The following is a 15,294-nucleotide window of genomic DNA, read 5'->3' on the forward strand; positions in this document are numbered from 1 at the left end:
ATGCAGATGAGGACTGCCTCGCGTCAGGGGGAGCTTCTGCTCTGCTTAATTATCCCAGTTTGTGTATGTGTGTGCGTGTGTGTGTGTGTGAGGGATAGACTGCACTAGCTTATCAGTTTAGCCCCCCCCCTCACACACACACACACACTCAGTTTTCATAGCTGCTGTTGCTTCTATGCTAAACAGCAAAGCATCCTGGGAATTGCAGTGACAGCTCATTTTGGTTTCCTTGCAGTCTCGGTATGAAAGCTGCAGAGAGACAACCTGTCCCTTACACCATACGCCCCCCCCCCTTCCCCCACCCACCCACTTATAACACACACTGACACACATGCACACCTTCAAATATACACAACCATACTCCTCTCTCCACAGTGCTCATGGGAACAGGTCCGGGGCCTGTCACCAACCTCCCCCACATAACCCCCCCCCCCCCCCTCCCCCCGCCACCACCACCATGGCGGTGACAGGGCTTGTTGACAAACGCCAGCAGTCATCAGGGCACCATGGGAAATCTTCTGCCACCATTTTGTCAGCAGAATGACAGAAGTTGTTAATGTCTCGCCTCTCGCCCTGACACGAGCCGCAGCGGCTGACAGACTCTGACACTTGCCGTACACACAACACAAACACACGTGGTACACACAAATATACACCTTAATGCTCATACCTTCGTTGTGCACGGCCAGATCCAACGACACACAGCATGTGTACATAACACAATATGCTACACGCACCCTTTATGACCCTTCACACATTGGGTCAGTATGTGCAAAATGCCTGCCAACAAGTGTAGATATTTAGTGTGAGTGTATGAGCTCGGACTGTTAATGAGGAGGTGTGTATAGCTCCTAATGACATAAGAGTGTGTGCGCAAGCAGTGTCTCCATCCAGCACGGATCAATAACATTTACAATCTCGACAGGAGATTGGGCTCGGCCTACGAGTCTAACTGCCCGTTATGAGAGCATGATGAACTCCAGACACACACACACACACACACACACACACACAGATACGTATGGACAGTTGTGCTGGCCAGCCAATTAGTGCCCCTCTTAAACTAGCCTACTCGCTCCCCTCAAAACTGCAGCATCCACTTGTGTACACTTAGCGAGCGCCCACCAAATAGTGTGTATTTGTGTGTTTGATACTGAGAATGACAAAATTCCACTCGAAGCGTTCAAAGGCCTAAAAAACAACACATTTGTGTAAATGCTGCTAGGTCATGTTTGGAATTGTTGACATTGTATTGCTAGCAAAAGGTCATTGTGAGCAGCATTTTAACCTTTTGTTTGTTTACATTTTTGCATTCCCAGGAGTCGTCGATCAGCTAAAATGAATCCAAGAGTGTGATGACGACTCATCCAGGCGGGGGCAAAAGAACCTAGAACAACACCCAAAGAACTCCATACCTTGCTGGCCTCAGTTCAGGTCAGTGTTTCACGACTCGAACATACAGACAAAAAAATGGCATCCATGGGAGAGTTCCCAAGCGAAAACCGCTGCTGCCCAGAACACGTTTTATTTGAATTACTTGACCAAATGCATCATGTGGAGGGCCCCATGACTCCATGGCCATGTTTGTCATCGGCCCCCAAGCAACTCTATGCCCCTGCTTATCAAAGTATGCGCGGGCACGCCGTGTCAAGCGACACTCCAAGCTTAGCGCGCCGAGCAGGTGTGCACGCGCCCCCCCACCCCCTCCCCAACACACTTGAGCAGGTGTGCGCGTGCGCCGCAGAGGACGACATGAAAGAGCTCAGACTCCACCCGCCGCCCCCTCCTTCCACGTCCCACTCCTCTCTCTGTTCGTCCCGCACCAATCCCCGCATCCTCCCTTGCGCGCTCGCCGAGCCAGACGCGCAGATTTGTAGTGACAGCAGCGGATGCCTCCGCCAGTCAACCCCCATAAAAGGTTGTGCGTGATCAAAGGCCCGTAGAGGGAGGGAGGCGGCCCGCCATGTCGACGTGTGTCTGCGTGTCTTGGGTGTCTCGCAGGGCTGAGGCACTTTTTTTTTTTTGAAGCTTTAAAAACACAAAACCTCACCTGTCTCTCTCCCCGCTATTTACATTTGAGCAGCGTTTTGCCTTAGCGCTAAAACATTGGTTTTATTCCCCGCGCCTGCAGCCGGTGACAGGCGCGGCTGCATAATCGACTCTCGAGTCAAGCGCGGCTTCAACTGCAAGAATTAAATCTTTAAATACATTTTAAACGCAAGTGTCTGACTGAAGTTATGTTAACAAGTCTCCTCCAACACGAGCTGTCTGTGCGTTGAGCAGGCTCCCTGGCGGGTGAGGTAAAAAAAATTGATATAAATGCAGCGATACGAGGTGTATTAGACAAACACTTGAGCGGGTGATACTCACCCCCCCTCCCCGACAAATATCTTCTCTATAAAGTCCTTCACCCCCCACCCTCCCCAAATATCTTCTCTATAAAGTCAACTTTTCAAGTCAACTGCCATTCACGCCCTTGCATTTCCATATTCACGCTCATTAACATCAGTCATGTAGTCAAGAGGCAGACAGCCTTATTCACCATCAATTAATATTGCTGTGCTGACACACCTTGATGCAGGGGCCTACGTGCAACCCCCCCCCCCCCTAAAAAAAAAAGGCAATTCTAAATTCCGATTTTGGGAGGTGGGGAAAAAAAAACACCCCCAAATTTTGTTTGCTGATGTGTTTCTTTTATTTGCCATAGATAGCTTCCCGCTGAATAAAACATGGCCATCATCATTAGCAGCAAAGTGGCAAGGCATGTGTGCTCTGTATTGTAGTTTGGGAAGTGGCGTAATCCATTTTTTTAATTAAGGATTTACTTGATCACATGTTCATATTCCACGATTGATGTTATGCAGTGCCGTGAAAAAGTATTTGTCCCCTTTACTGATTTCTGGAATCTTTGCATATTTATGACACACGAATATTCCAGTTCAACAAATCAATGTTAATATCGCTGAGAAAACCATAGGAAATACAAAATTCTGTTTTTGCAGTTTTAGTTTATTTCGAGACACACGTGAAAAAAATTGCTCCTGAACCTAATAATCATTTCCAATCCGTGATGTTAAATGTATGGGTACTATTATTTTGTCGTCTAATGTATAGCTGTAAAATTTACCCAAAAAAAAAACCTAAAACAAAATGAGCATTGTGTCCTCACAACCTTTAATTTCAACAGTTTATAAGGAAAAAAAATACATTCTAACATGTACAAACGGCATCATTTTAGTTCTTCTGAAGGCCTTAACTTTGTTCATGGTACATTGAGCTCAAAGTGCTGACATGATGCGTCTCCCATTCCCAAAAAAACAAAAGGCAACATTTCTCGCCATTTTACGCAATCACACCCACTTGAGATTGACTCCCATCTATTCAAGGCAAAGCGGTGCAAATCTATACACTTGGGCTCGGAAGTAAAATGCAGGCGAGAGTGTGTGTTTGCTCTAGTGAGGAGTCTGATGCTGTTGGTTCGTGACTGTAATTTACATGCTTTTACTGGGGGTATGCTTCAATCACCATGGCGTGACCCTGAAAAACAGACGCGTGTCAGGAGAAAAATAAATACAAAAAAAAAAAGTCAGGTTTATGAAAGTGACTAACCAGTCCTCCGGCAGCACATGCTGCCACAAGTCCATACTGTCCTCCTTCTTTCTGCAGTCTGTGTGCGACCGTGGTTACCAGTCTGCAACCGGTGGCACCGAAGGGATGACCCAAGGACAGAGAGCCTCCCCAGTTATTGAACTTCTCCATTGGGGGAGTACCCACCTTTCAGGAATTTCGTGGAGATTGCAGTAAGTAAATGGATAGTGACAGATTCAGACGTTTTTTTTTTTAAATTACATTTACCTTTGATTTTCTTCCCATGTACGTCTGGGCAAACCAATCAGAGTCCATAGCCTTCAGATTTGCCATAATCTGACCCTGGAAAGCACAGATAGGCAAAACATGAGCCGTACTCGGCACACAACTCTTGCGTAACCTTTTCCCAAACGGCTTGCGATAACTTACTGCAAAAGCCTCGTGGAACTCAAACACATCAATGTCATTCATGGTCAAGCCAGCACGTTCTAAGGCTTTGGGTGTCGCGTACGTTGGCCTGAAAGAGTTAGATAATAGAATCGTCACAGAAAATCTGGTTTCAGGAAGGGAATACTTATAAACAGAAATATATTTGAGAAAAAAAAGGAACCTAGGAGATGCTCACCCCAGGAGTAGCTGATCTTTGGGGTCCTGAGACACGAAGACAAAATCTCTGTCATGAGGAATAGAAAGAATCATCAATCAAGTGTTATTTGGGGTGAAATGTCAGCTGTGTCGTTACCTCAGGTAGGCTTTCGGCTTGTAGCCCATTGCCAAAGCTTTCTCTTCGGACATGATGAGCACAGCAGAGGCACCGTCAGTCTGAAAGCATCAACAAGTATAACACAGGTTGGTAAGGGAAAACAAACAAGAAGCAGAGAAGCTGTAAATGCTGCCCGACCAAAAAGGAGGAATTGGCGGCGGTGACGGTGCCGTGAGGCTTCACAAAGGCTGGTTTCAGTTTGGCCATCTGCTCCTTGGAGGATGGACGAATGCCGTTGTCCTTGGAAACAATATCACGACCTAAAAAGTTAATAGGCGAGGGTTTTTTTTTTTAGCAAAAAAAGTAATAAATAAACCACAAAGAGGCGCGGGTTCATTGCACACCGGTCTTTCATATCTAGTGAGGTTAATTCTAAAATACACATGTGAAATATTTACCTGGCACTTTAAAGGAGATGACATCCTCAAGCAAACCTGCATCCTGAGCTTTTTTGGCAAATGTGTGTGATCGCAGAGCAAAGTCATCCTGCTCCACTCTGGAAACGCCAAACGCAGCGGCCAGGCGATCAGCACTGTGGCCCATTGTTTCGGCTGTGGAGAACTCGGCAACGGCGGGCAGCTTCAGGTACGTGAAGGAAAAAGGTGCGTCATCATTTATGGATGTGATTTTTGGCAACGCTGCAGACATTTGATATGTTTACAACTGAATACATAAGTTGTAAACTGAAATACATACTTCTGGCGAGAGGTGCGCCAGACGGATGCTGCCGATCAAACTGAGCCTCTGGCCGAGGGTCTTTGCCTTGTTGAGCGACAGCATCGTCTTCCTCATCTTGCGGCTGTGACGGATAGGAACGTCCGACATGAACTCGACTCCACCTGCCACTATGGCATCACACTGTCCGGCAGCAATTAGGCCTACCGCTATTAAGGGGGGGGAGAAACAGAAATCAGGCAGGACCACATTTCAATAAGCAAAAATCAAATCTTGCTTGTTGTGCAAAGAAATACTAGTATTGGCACGTTGCAACTATCCTATCCAAAACATGATGATACTTGTTAAGACTTTAAGCACCCGTGAAAAAACCTCACAATGACACTGTAGGTCATAGAGGCTCTGCTATACCTGACGTCATGGCCTGGTTGGAGGAGATGCAGGCCATGGTGACTGTGTGAGCAGGGATCCTGTCGGAGAAGCCTGCACCCAGCGCCGCCTGAGAAACACAGTGAAGCATGACGCTCATCACCAATCCCGGTGCACTACTTTACATATTTGAAGTTAAAATTGAGTGTTTAAAATACCTCTCTTGCAACATTGCTTGTCTTAACCTCCTGAATGACGGTTCCATAAATGATGTAGTCCACAGCATCTTTAGGCAGGCTTGTTTTGTGCAGGAGACCTCTACATAAAAAAAAGGAAGGCAAAAAAATATTAGCGTGAATAATAGGATTAGCGATGGAAAATGGACACACACTTACTGTAGAGCTGCTCTGGCCAAGTCATGGGGCATCAGGTCAGCATAGCTATAAACAAAGCAAAATCAACATTAAGCTACTGAGGTCAGCTTTCTCATTAAAACTGTCAACCTATATCGCATTTTAATTGTTAAAATGGATAAGCTTCCCTGAAAAAGCATGTGCAGATGAAGAGGACACTAAACAAATACATACGTAGTTCCAGACATTAGGAAGGGGGTTCGTACTCCTTCGACTAGTACTATGTTCTTTACGCCAGGACGGGTCAGTGTCTTCTTGGTTTTTGTCTGAGCTGGAACATAAACAACTGCAGATTAACACTCTGATAGTCATTAGCCTCATGATTATGTTCACGCAAACAGTGGGGGTCTGCACCTTGAGCCTGTAGCTGAGTCGTCATGCTAAGGGATCGTGCGGCTGAAACACAAAAGACATTCCGCAAAATCAGCACTTATGATTTAAATAGTTTGAATTAAAATAGGCACAGCAGGGCTTGAAATAGACCCTCCATTTGGGTCACCCTATGTGATGTACAGTTTTTGGAAGACTTAAGCAATTAGACCAGATGTTGATGGCTTACCATACTGCACAGCCCAAGAGGAGCTGACAGGGGAGCTCCGCATCGACTTCAAGAGCATGGAAGCCATAACGTTCTGCAAAACAAAGTTTGTTTGTTTGTTTGTTTGTGTGATGTTCCATTGGACTGGTTCCACACCAGAACGCCTTACTACTAGGTAACAAATGAAGTTTAATCTATTGGAAAGATCGAACGGTTTAAATGCCGGCGCAGATAGCAAAGCAATCCTTATGTCGTTTAAAATGACATTTAATTGACGGTCACTCAGTCAACCCAACCCGCCTCACCCCGTCTATGACCCTTCACCTAGATTTGCTAACTGGAGAGCGTCAAGACCAAAATGGGCTCAAAAGTAATTTCAAGGTTGATTGTGCATCTACCTTTATTTTAACCGAATATCTACAAACACGCAATTGAAACATTTCGTTTTGTGCGACAGCAATGTGTTGAGCATGGGACTGTTAGCTTCCTGGCGGCGCTGCATTCTTTCGTCGCCAAGTTTCCTTTTATTTTTTTCAAATTATTTTTGTACGATCACAGCATGCTTGAAATAATTTGTAAAATCGGTTATTTTAATTAAAATGAGGCAACGTTTTTACCTGTACAGTACTTCAAATGTGTATTGCTTGAACGCTACCCTCCCTGTCAAAGGCTTAGCCGCGCACAGCACAGATGACTACAAACCCCCTTTCAGTTTCTAGGACCCAAGGTTTTTAGCTGACCAAAGATTTGCCAGAACAAAATAATGGTTCGAAATGATAATATTGACCTTATATAATTTTTCAGGATTTATACTGCAAATATTAACATTTCACATACAAAACAAATATTATTTACCCTAAAATTAGTAATGATTGTTTTGACTATGGAATATTTATAGCATGGCGATTTTTTTGGCAACTCATAGTCCAAAAGACACTTGACTCTCCAATATCTCTTGCGCCCTCTTCAGTTCGAAAGTCTTTTCTCAGTTTCCACAAGAAGACATGGCTGCTACTCTTTTTGCCAGCTCATTCTCTAGGTTTCCTACCAGAAAGTTCTTCCTCTTGCCAGGTACGTGACACAAACACACATAATAATCTACTGCTTAAAATGCTGACCATCCCTGAATTTAAAGTTTCATTGAGGGAGCTGAGGTAAACCTTCGCCGAGATCAGAGTAACAATAATTAGAGATTACGCATGGTGGTGCTATAGTGGCTAAAACTCTTTTACAAACGTACCTGCACATATACGTGTACAGTTCATATTGTGTGTGCTTTGATTTGACGATTTATTCCCCCACAAGAAATGCTTGAAATATCACAAACAAGGTTCAAAGTGTTTTTTAGGATTATTGTGAACAGCAGGGAAACATGCTTTCACCTGTACAGTTCAGTACAAAGGAATTCTTATTTTACCGTCTACTCGGCTGTCAACATAATTGTGATTATTGTAATTGCAATTAAAACAAAACACAAATCAAAATAAGAGTTTACAATTAGAGGCATAAAAAAACGAAGTAAATACATCTATAGTAGTTATTGGCATGTATGGTTTGGTATATGTTTTTTTTTCAGGGATGATTAATTGGAGCCAATATTGATTTGCAATAATGGGAAAGATATTGACGTCAGAAAGCCAAACACAATCTCATACGAAAAAACCTCGAACTGTAGGCTGTGAAAGGACAAAGTGGTAGTCGATGAGAAGCACAATATACAGAAGTTTGATTTACAAGACTGTGAAAAAAAACAACACAACACAGTATGATTAGAGTCTGTATTGTTAAATGTATGCATTGGTGTGGTTTGCCGGTGACACAATATATGGGAAATGTAGATTAAATTTCATAATCTGTCTCTTGTTTAATAGGCTATGGAAGACGGTGCATCTCTGTGTCCTCCTCGCTGGCAGGTAGCTATCAGGTTTTGTCCTTGCGCAAGGACATTGTTCAGAATTTGTGACTCTTACATTCTCATGGGACAGGTGTTGAAGATACTAACAATGCAAAATGTATAGACATATATCTGACCATCTCCTATTTTACTGTTTTCTCCATCAAGCACGGATACACGTCAGCTACGAGCTCAAGGATGATGTTGCGGTTATCAGACTGAATGATCCAGCATCCAAGGCGAGTCTGTTTACGAATGAGACACACGGCACAGGGATTGTGACAGTCTTCTTTTTTTTTTCCCCGACTCATCTTTGTGGTGAGGTTCTGTAAACGACATGATTATTCATGTGTTTGTGCAGGTGAACACACTGTCTGTGCAGATGCAGTCTGAGCTGACAGAAGTGATGAGTGAGATCTGGTCGAACGGAGCTGTGAAAAGTGCTGTTCTTATCTCCAGCAAGCCTGGCTGCTTTATTGCTGGGGCAGACATCAAGTAAGATGCACGTTTTGTACTTTCCAAACTACAAATCTCAGTCACCGTGCATGTGCACCGACACTAATGCAAAGTAATGTATCTGGATTGCACATTCAGTTTTAGCTAATGGTAGTTTTGTAGCCGGGCCTATTGCATAAAAACAACCTTCTGTCCACTGTTATGCATTGGTTGTCTTCCTTGGATGCAAAATCGAAAAAAGAAAAAGATTTTAAAGGCATTTGTCTTCATGGATTCCACGGCATGTGTCCTTTCCTTTCTTCTCAGTATGATCCAGGCCTGCAAGAGTCGGGAGGAGGTTACCCGTCTCTCTCGGGAAGGTCAGAAGATGTTTGAAAGGATTGAGAAATCCCCCATCCCCATTGTTGCCGCCATCAATGGCTCCTGTTTGGGTGGAGGCCTCGAGGTGCGTGTTTGCGTGTGTATGTGTGTGCGCGCGCTCATATGTCTAAAATAGATTAGAATAAACAATAAATTGGAAATCTATGTTCAAAGTGAACCCTCTAAATCCTCCTTTTTGTGACCTCTGCATAGTTTGCCATATCCTGTCAGTATCGAATCGCTACCAAAAGTCGGAAAACAATACTGGGCACACCAGAGGTCTTGCTTGGACTGCTGCCTGGAGCGGGCGGTACCCAGAGACTACCGCAAATGGTATACAAACACACACTCATGTTAATCGGTTATTATGAAAGGCTCATAAGCTCTGCCGCACTGTAGTGCTAGTGGAGAACTAATTACACTCCAGTATTTTAAGGTCAAGCCTCTCAAGGGGCATTTTAGTTAACAGTACATGAAATATGTCTTTGTGTGCGTGCATGCGTGCGTGTAGGTGGGTCTCCCTGGAGCATTTGACATGATGCTGACAGGCAGGAATATCCGTGCTGATAAAGCGAAGAAAATGGGCCTAGTGCACCAGCTTGTGGACCCTCTGGGTATGTGCTCGGCATGACATTTTTTTTCAACATGTACATTTTATTGCCATGCTGGAAAAATCAACAGTCATGAATGCCAACTTTCCGTCCCGCGTATTTAGGAGTCGCCTTTATTCCATTCATGTCCCTGCACCTTTCTGCATCATGTTCTTTTCCATTACAACTTAATCATGCTTATGTCAAGAGTTTGCTGTATCCAGGTACTGAAATGATACCTCTCCCTTTCGATGTAATGACACTGGACGGACTGTGTCCAACCACTCCAGGTCCTGGTTTGAAGCCGGCAGAGGAGAGGACGATTGAGTACTTGGAGGAAGTGGCAGTAGGCGTGGCCAAAGGTATCGCCAATCAGACGGTTCCCCTTTCAAAAGAGAAAAGTGTCATGCAAAGTAAGTGATGTCGCGGTCGCCCAAATCTCTCTGGAACATTACAGCGCTTTGCTTACTGTTATTCAGCCAAACTGAATCGGCTCACTGTTGAGACCGTTCACCGAATTCATTGTGGGGTGGCGGCGATAAATAGCGCAATGGTCTCCGTGCACATGAACTTTGTGTGGGTGTCTAGAGCTACAGGACACGGTGATGGGTCTCGGCCCTGTCAAGAAGAAAATCTACCGGACTGTCAGCGAGAAGGTTCAGAAACAGACTAAAGGACTCTACCCTGCGCCAGTCAAAATCATTGAGGTCCTCAGTGCAGAATGTGAGTAGAATTCAAAGACAGGATTTAACGACTCCGTGTGTGTCACTCTACATACGAGTAGTCAATCAAGACTGGAGTGGAGCAGGGAAGAGAAGCAGGCTATCAGGCGGAAGCTGAGGTGTGTTTATTGTTTTTATTGTTTTACAAATGATATTTTTTGGGGCAAAGCAATGAGGTGTTAGATATGATTTCGTATAGAATTAGAAATAAAGCCACTACATTTCGAGAAGAATGGAGGAAAAAGTAAAATACTGCAGTCGGGAGAAGATGCAGTTGTGTTGTTGAAATCTATCCGAATGGAGAGATGGAAAGAGAGGAGCTGATTGCATCATGGGACGTCCCTGAGCAGTTTAGGCCCATAACAGTCAGTCCTAAATATAAATGTATCAAAAAGGCACGTCCTCTTAAATATAAATTGAGTGTCTGCTTCCCTGGGGAAAGAGAGAGAGAGATTCACAATGTTTCCACCGGAGAGGCGCCTGGTTTCTGAAGGAAGACCATAAAGAGCTTGAGAACCTGTTCAGAATGTATTCTGAACTCTTCTCTTCTACTTTTGGCTCTCGCACAGAACTTTGGCAAACTGGCTGTGACGTCAGAGTCCAAAGCTTTGATCGGCCTTTATCACGGTCAAGTGACTTGTAAGAAGAACCGATATGGGAACCCGGAAAGGGAAGTCAAGTAAGAGCCATCCTGCATATTTGATCCAGCTTTGCAGATCTAGCCATCTACGGCATCTGGTGGCGTTCATGAGATGATGTCCCGCTGACAACTGGCCTTCTGCTCTGTCTTCCAGGACTCTTGCAATCCTGGGTGCAGGGCTAATGGGTGCGGGTATTGCTCAGGTATCCATCGACAAAGGACTCAACACCATACTGAAGGACGCCACAGTGGAAGGCATCAGCCGAGGAGAAGAACAGGTCTACAACAGGTAATATATGCAAATCGTTGGACATTCCCATCCTAATACCCTTTACTCACCTCGGTATGTTATCGTCAGTCTCAACACGAAGGTAAAGAAGAAGGCACTGTCCTCTTTTGAGCGCGACGCTACGCTGTCCAACCTCTCCGCCCAGTTAGACCTCACGGGCTTCTCGTCCGCCGACATGGTGATCGAGGCCGTGTTTGAGGATATCAACGTGAAACACAAAGTCCTCCAGGAGATGGAAGCAGTAAGTAAATCCTGATCACACCACTCCTCCGTGTCACATTTCTCCCTGCTAGTTTTCTCACATCTGTGCACAGGTGATCCCTCCTCACTGCGTGTTTGCATCCAACACTTCAGCACTGCCCATTAAGGATATTGCTGCTTCAAGCAAACGGCCCGAAAAGGTGAGAAGACATTTTCTGTCATCACAGACAAACACGGCATTCAAACGATTTGTGTCACATTCAATGAAACTTTTAGCATGACCCGACACATATTTTGGACCGAGGCGCTTTCAACCTTCTCAGATTGGAAGGGTGCATTGTCCAAACTGTACTTTTCCATTTTTACACATCCATCCATCCATCCATCCATTATCTACCGCTTATCCGGGGCCGGGTCGCGGGGGCAACAGCTTTAGCAGGGAAGCCCAGACTTCCCTCTCCCTAGCTACTTCGTCCAGCTCTCCCCGGGGGATCCCGAGTCGTTCCCAGGCAAGCTGGGTGACATAGTCTCTCCAGCGTGTCCTGGGTCTTCCTCGGGGTCTCCTCCCGGTGGGACATGACCGGAACACCACACCAGGGAGGCGCTCAGGAGGCATCCGAATCAGATGCCCAAGCCACCTCATCTGGCTCCTCTCGATGTGGAGGAGAAGCGGCTGGACTCTGAGCCCCTCCCGGATGACTGAACTTCTCACCTTATCTCTAAGGGAGAGCCCGGACACCCTGCGGAGAAAACTCATTTCAGCCGCTTGTATCCGGGATCTCGTTCTTTCGGTCACGACCCATAGCTCGTGACCATAGGTGAGGGTTGGGACGTAGATCGACCGGTAAATTTTTACACATGTCCAATGGTATTTACATCAGAAGCTCTTCAAAATAATCTGAGGTGTTGTTGTATTATTTCTTAAAAACATTTTTTTTTGTGTGTGAGCTGTGTGTCTGTAGTTCTGCTGCCAACACTTAAAGCGATGATGTGATGCGCAGGTGATTGGCATGCACTACTTCTCACCAGTGGACAAGATGCAGCTGCTGGAGATCATCACCACAGATAAAACGTCCAAGGACACGCTGGCTTCAGCTGTGAGTGTGGGCCTCAGACAGGGCAAGATCGTCATTGTTGTCGGGGTAAGAGCAGATTATCCTCTCTAAACCGAGCCGTAGTATACTTGTGTTCCCCCCCCATGGGTGGGATATTCCTGTAGTTTTCAACAGCATAAATAGCATTTGTAAAACTCTTGGTTTAAGCGTGTCTGTGTGTCTTTTCTGGAATACAGGATGGTCCTGGTTTTTACACCACTCGCTGCTTGGCTCCCATGCTGGCTGAAGCTGTCAGGGTGCTTCAGGTAACCGAAGGTTTTTTTTACAGATTCGGCAACCCCATCATAAACAAATGGACACATGGGCACGTTATCCTCGTTATATACTAAAATTAGCCACTCAACTGTGTACCGCAGGAGGGCGTAGATCCGAAGAAGCTCGACAACTTGACAACCAGCTTTGGTTTTCCAGTCGGCGCGGCGACGCTCGCTGATGAAGTTGGTATTGACGTGGCAGCTCATGTGGCTGAGGTACATTCATCTGCACGAGATGTTAAATGCCAGAGTCGTGTCATTTGAACACTCTGCTCTCCAGGGACGTTCACACTTATAACGCCCAGAAAAGAGTTGGTATCTTACCTCCTTCTGGGAATGATGTACTGGATGTATTTGATTGTAGGATCTTGGCAAAGCTTTTGGTTCTCGCTTTGGAGGTGGAAATGTGGAGGTTCTGAAGACCATGGTAGAGAAAGGCTTCAAAGGTGACCTTTCCATCTGTCCGTCCTCATTGCTCAGAATATTACAAAGGTTTCCCCGCAAATACTCAAAATTTTGCTCGCATTTTTCAATACAGTGTGGCTCGACGTCCTACTTTAATGCAAAACCAATTAGAAAGGGGCTTTAAAAAGCGCAATGAGAACATGACAATGCTTTATCGCTGTCTTTTTGTGTGCTCACAGTGTTTTTATTTTAGGTCGTAAGTCGGGAAAGGGCTGTTTCATCTATGGCAAAGGAAAAAAAGACAAGAGTGTGAATTCCGATGCTGAAGCAATTCTCAAAAGATACAAACTCAGTGCCCCTCCCTCCGTGTAAGGCTGTGGTTCGCGTTTGCTATGTCGTCGCGGCTCTCAGTTTAAGGTCTCCAAAAGTCGCCTTGTTTGTTTGTTTGTTTGTTGCAGTTCTTCGGACTCTGACATCCAGTACCGGCTCGTGTCTCGCTTTGTGAACGAGGCCGTGTTGTGTCTTCAGGAAGGAATCCTGACAAATCCAGTAGAGGGAGACATCGGGGCTGTGTTTGGACTTGGCTTTCCTCCCTGCCTGGGTGGTAAGTTGCACAAACAGATTCACGTCATTATCCAAAGAAATGAGTTTCAACCGGAGGGTTAGGACATCCCCTCTCACTCGGTCTACAATTGACCGGTTTGCTTGTATCGAACCAATTAAAAATCAATACTGATGGCTCCTCTTTGCTGCGGTGTGCATTAAGGTCCGTTCAGGTTTGTGGACTCACTTGGCGCAGAGCGTCTAGTTGGCACCATGAAGCGTTTTGAGGAAGTGTACGGAAACCAGTTCACACCTTGCCAGCTCTTACTTGACCACGCTAAAGACTCGAGCAAGAAGTTCCATAATTGATCCCATCATCCTTGGTCGTAAATGTGAGTCAGTTTTAATAAGCATCTCTTGGACTGAATCCATTCTCTAATCATGATAGTTGATGTAATCATGGAGAAGTTTGTACATTTGACCGCCCTGTAGTTGCAGTTCGAGAATGTTCAAGTAACAAAAGACAGGTGCTGAATTAAAAAAAACGTGGGCACTTTTTGTTCTTGAAGTATTTGTATTTTTTCTATTCCAAATGAAACTGAACCGTGACTAGCGCAATTATATAAGAGAGAATTCACTTGAAGCAGGAAGACAAAACTGAACTGCATAAAATTCCCCCACAATTGTCAGTAATCATAAAATAACACCTATTCAAAGTGTGTTCCAAAATGAAATCTGAACGTGGACATGCATTGTAACCAAGCATGATTTAATTCATTGTTTACATGACTACGTACATGAAGCGTTTGAAAGGTGATCTGAGGTACATTTTAGAAATTCTATTTTTGAGGCAGTGAACATTCACACACGACTACAAACAGAACAGTGTGTTTTATCCAAAGAGGGAATGTTAAAAAAAAAAAAAAAAGCTACATTGCCCCCCCCTCCCCCGGGAAAAAAATGTCACCCATCAGAGAATACTGCAAATGTATTGATTTTATGAATTGTAGATTGCTTCTAATTATCTTTCAATAGATGGGCACAAAACCTCAAAACTATTTTGAAGGATTCTAATTGTCTGAAAAGGGAGGCTGTAAATTACTTTTGGCCACTTGAATGGCGTCATGATCCTCTACTGTGGGTCAAGATAACTTTATTTGTCACCAGCATTGCATATGAAAGGATCCAATGTACCATGTAACTTTTTACACATTCTTTATGCACTGCCCGCATGTGTGTCTACGTCATTTGGCATCTTCTGACATTGTGCATATTTGACCGAAGCTGTGCCAAAGACATAAAAAAATAATCTATCTTACGTATATCATTGCCATTTGTGAGTAAACCAGTTCCAATGAGGGATTCCGAGAGGAAACGGGTCTGCATGCCACAGCCAATGATGTGTCTGCTGCAGAGTTGGTGGGCGAGGTTTCATTCAAGTCTCACTTGGTCATAGTAGAAGGCACATTTACGATGACT

At 44.8% G+C, this 15,294-nt stretch overlaps 2 protein-coding genes across 3 annotated transcripts; one reads left to right on the forward strand and one right to left on the reverse strand.

The window, feature by feature from the left end:
• Positions 1 to 3,157: 3,157 nt before the first annotated feature.
• On the reverse strand, positions 3,158 to 7,076 carry hadhb (hydroxyacyl-CoA dehydrogenase trifunctional multienzyme complex subunit beta). Its single transcript, XM_052053565.1, has 16 exons — positions 6,964 to 7,076; positions 6,368 to 6,440; positions 6,163 to 6,204; positions 5,983 to 6,079; positions 5,791 to 5,835; positions 5,614 to 5,713; positions 5,438 to 5,525; positions 5,048 to 5,235; positions 4,750 to 4,930; positions 4,490 to 4,611; positions 4,331 to 4,410; positions 4,214 to 4,261; positions 4,018 to 4,105; positions 3,856 to 3,930; positions 3,610 to 3,774; positions 3,158 to 3,537 (listed from the first exon to the last, which is right to left on the reverse strand). Exons 2-16 carry the CDS (start codon positions 6,432 to 6,434, stop codon positions 3,502 to 3,504), a joined length of 1,422 nt encoding a protein of 473 aa, XP_051909525.1. The 5' UTR covers positions 6,435 to 6,440; positions 6,964 to 7,076; the 3' UTR covers positions 3,158 to 3,501.
• Positions 7,077 to 7,170: 94 nt separating this feature from the next.
• hadhaa (hydroxyacyl-CoA dehydrogenase trifunctional multienzyme complex subunit alpha a) lies at positions 7,171 to 15,209 on the forward strand. 2 transcript variants are annotated; one of them, XM_052053562.1, is made up of 21 exons: positions 7,287 to 7,417; positions 8,218 to 8,259; positions 8,409 to 8,485; positions 8,608 to 8,735; positions 9,003 to 9,141; positions 9,270 to 9,389; positions 9,568 to 9,670; positions 9,937 to 10,059; positions 10,235 to 10,353; positions 10,431 to 10,487; positions 10,938 to 11,047; positions 11,163 to 11,297; positions 11,367 to 11,538; positions 11,612 to 11,698; positions 12,500 to 12,640; positions 12,790 to 12,858; positions 12,970 to 13,083; positions 13,232 to 13,313; positions 13,526 to 13,640; positions 13,731 to 13,876; positions 14,039 to 15,209. In XM_052053562.1, the coding sequence occupies exons 1-21, from the start codon at positions 7,351 to 7,353 to the stop codon at positions 14,182 to 14,184; spliced, it is 2,292 nt and encodes a 763-aa protein (XP_051909522.1). In that variant the 5' UTR covers positions 7,287 to 7,350; the 3' UTR covers positions 14,185 to 15,209. The 2 variants fall into 2 exon arrangements, with proteins under 2 accessions (XP_051909523.1, XP_051909522.1); XM_052053563.1 differs by lacking the exons at positions 13,731 to 13,876; positions 14,039 to 15,209 and having other exon boundaries at positions 7,171 to 7,417; positions 13,512 to 13,640.
• Positions 15,210 to 15,294: the final 85 nt, after the last annotated feature.

The sequence above is a fragment of the Hippocampus zosterae genome, chromosome 19 (genome assembly GCF_025434085.1).
Source record: "Hippocampus zosterae strain Florida chromosome 19, ASM2543408v3, whole genome shotgun sequence".
Lineage (NCBI taxonomy): Eukaryota > Metazoa > Chordata > Actinopteri > Syngnathiformes > Syngnathidae > Hippocampus > Hippocampus zosterae.

Coding starts and splice junctions, on each gene's coding strand:
- hadhb (XM_052053565.1), bottom strand. CDS start 6,434: ATGGCTTCCATGCTCTTGAAGTCGATGCGGAGCTCCCCTGTCAGCTCC. Junction 6,205..6,367: donor CTCTTGGGCTGTGCAGTATG/GTAAGCCATCAA, acceptor TTTGTGTTTCAG/CCGCACGATCCCTTAGCATG. Junction 3,931..4,017: donor AGTTCCACGAGGCTTTTGCA/GTAAGTTATCGC, acceptor TGTGCTTTCCAG/GGTCAGATTATGGCAAATCT.
- hadhaa (XM_052053562.1), top strand. CDS start 7,351: ATGGCTGCTACTCTTTTTGCCAGCTCATTCTCTAGGTTTCCTACCAGA. Junction 7,418..8,217: donor AAAGTTCTTCCTCTTGCCAG/GTACGTGACACA, acceptor CTTGTTTAATAG/GCTATGGAAGACGGTGCATC. Junction 10,354..10,430: donor CGCCAGTCAAAATCATTGAG/GTCCTCAGTGCA, acceptor ACATACGAGTAG/TCAATCAAGACTGGAGTGGA.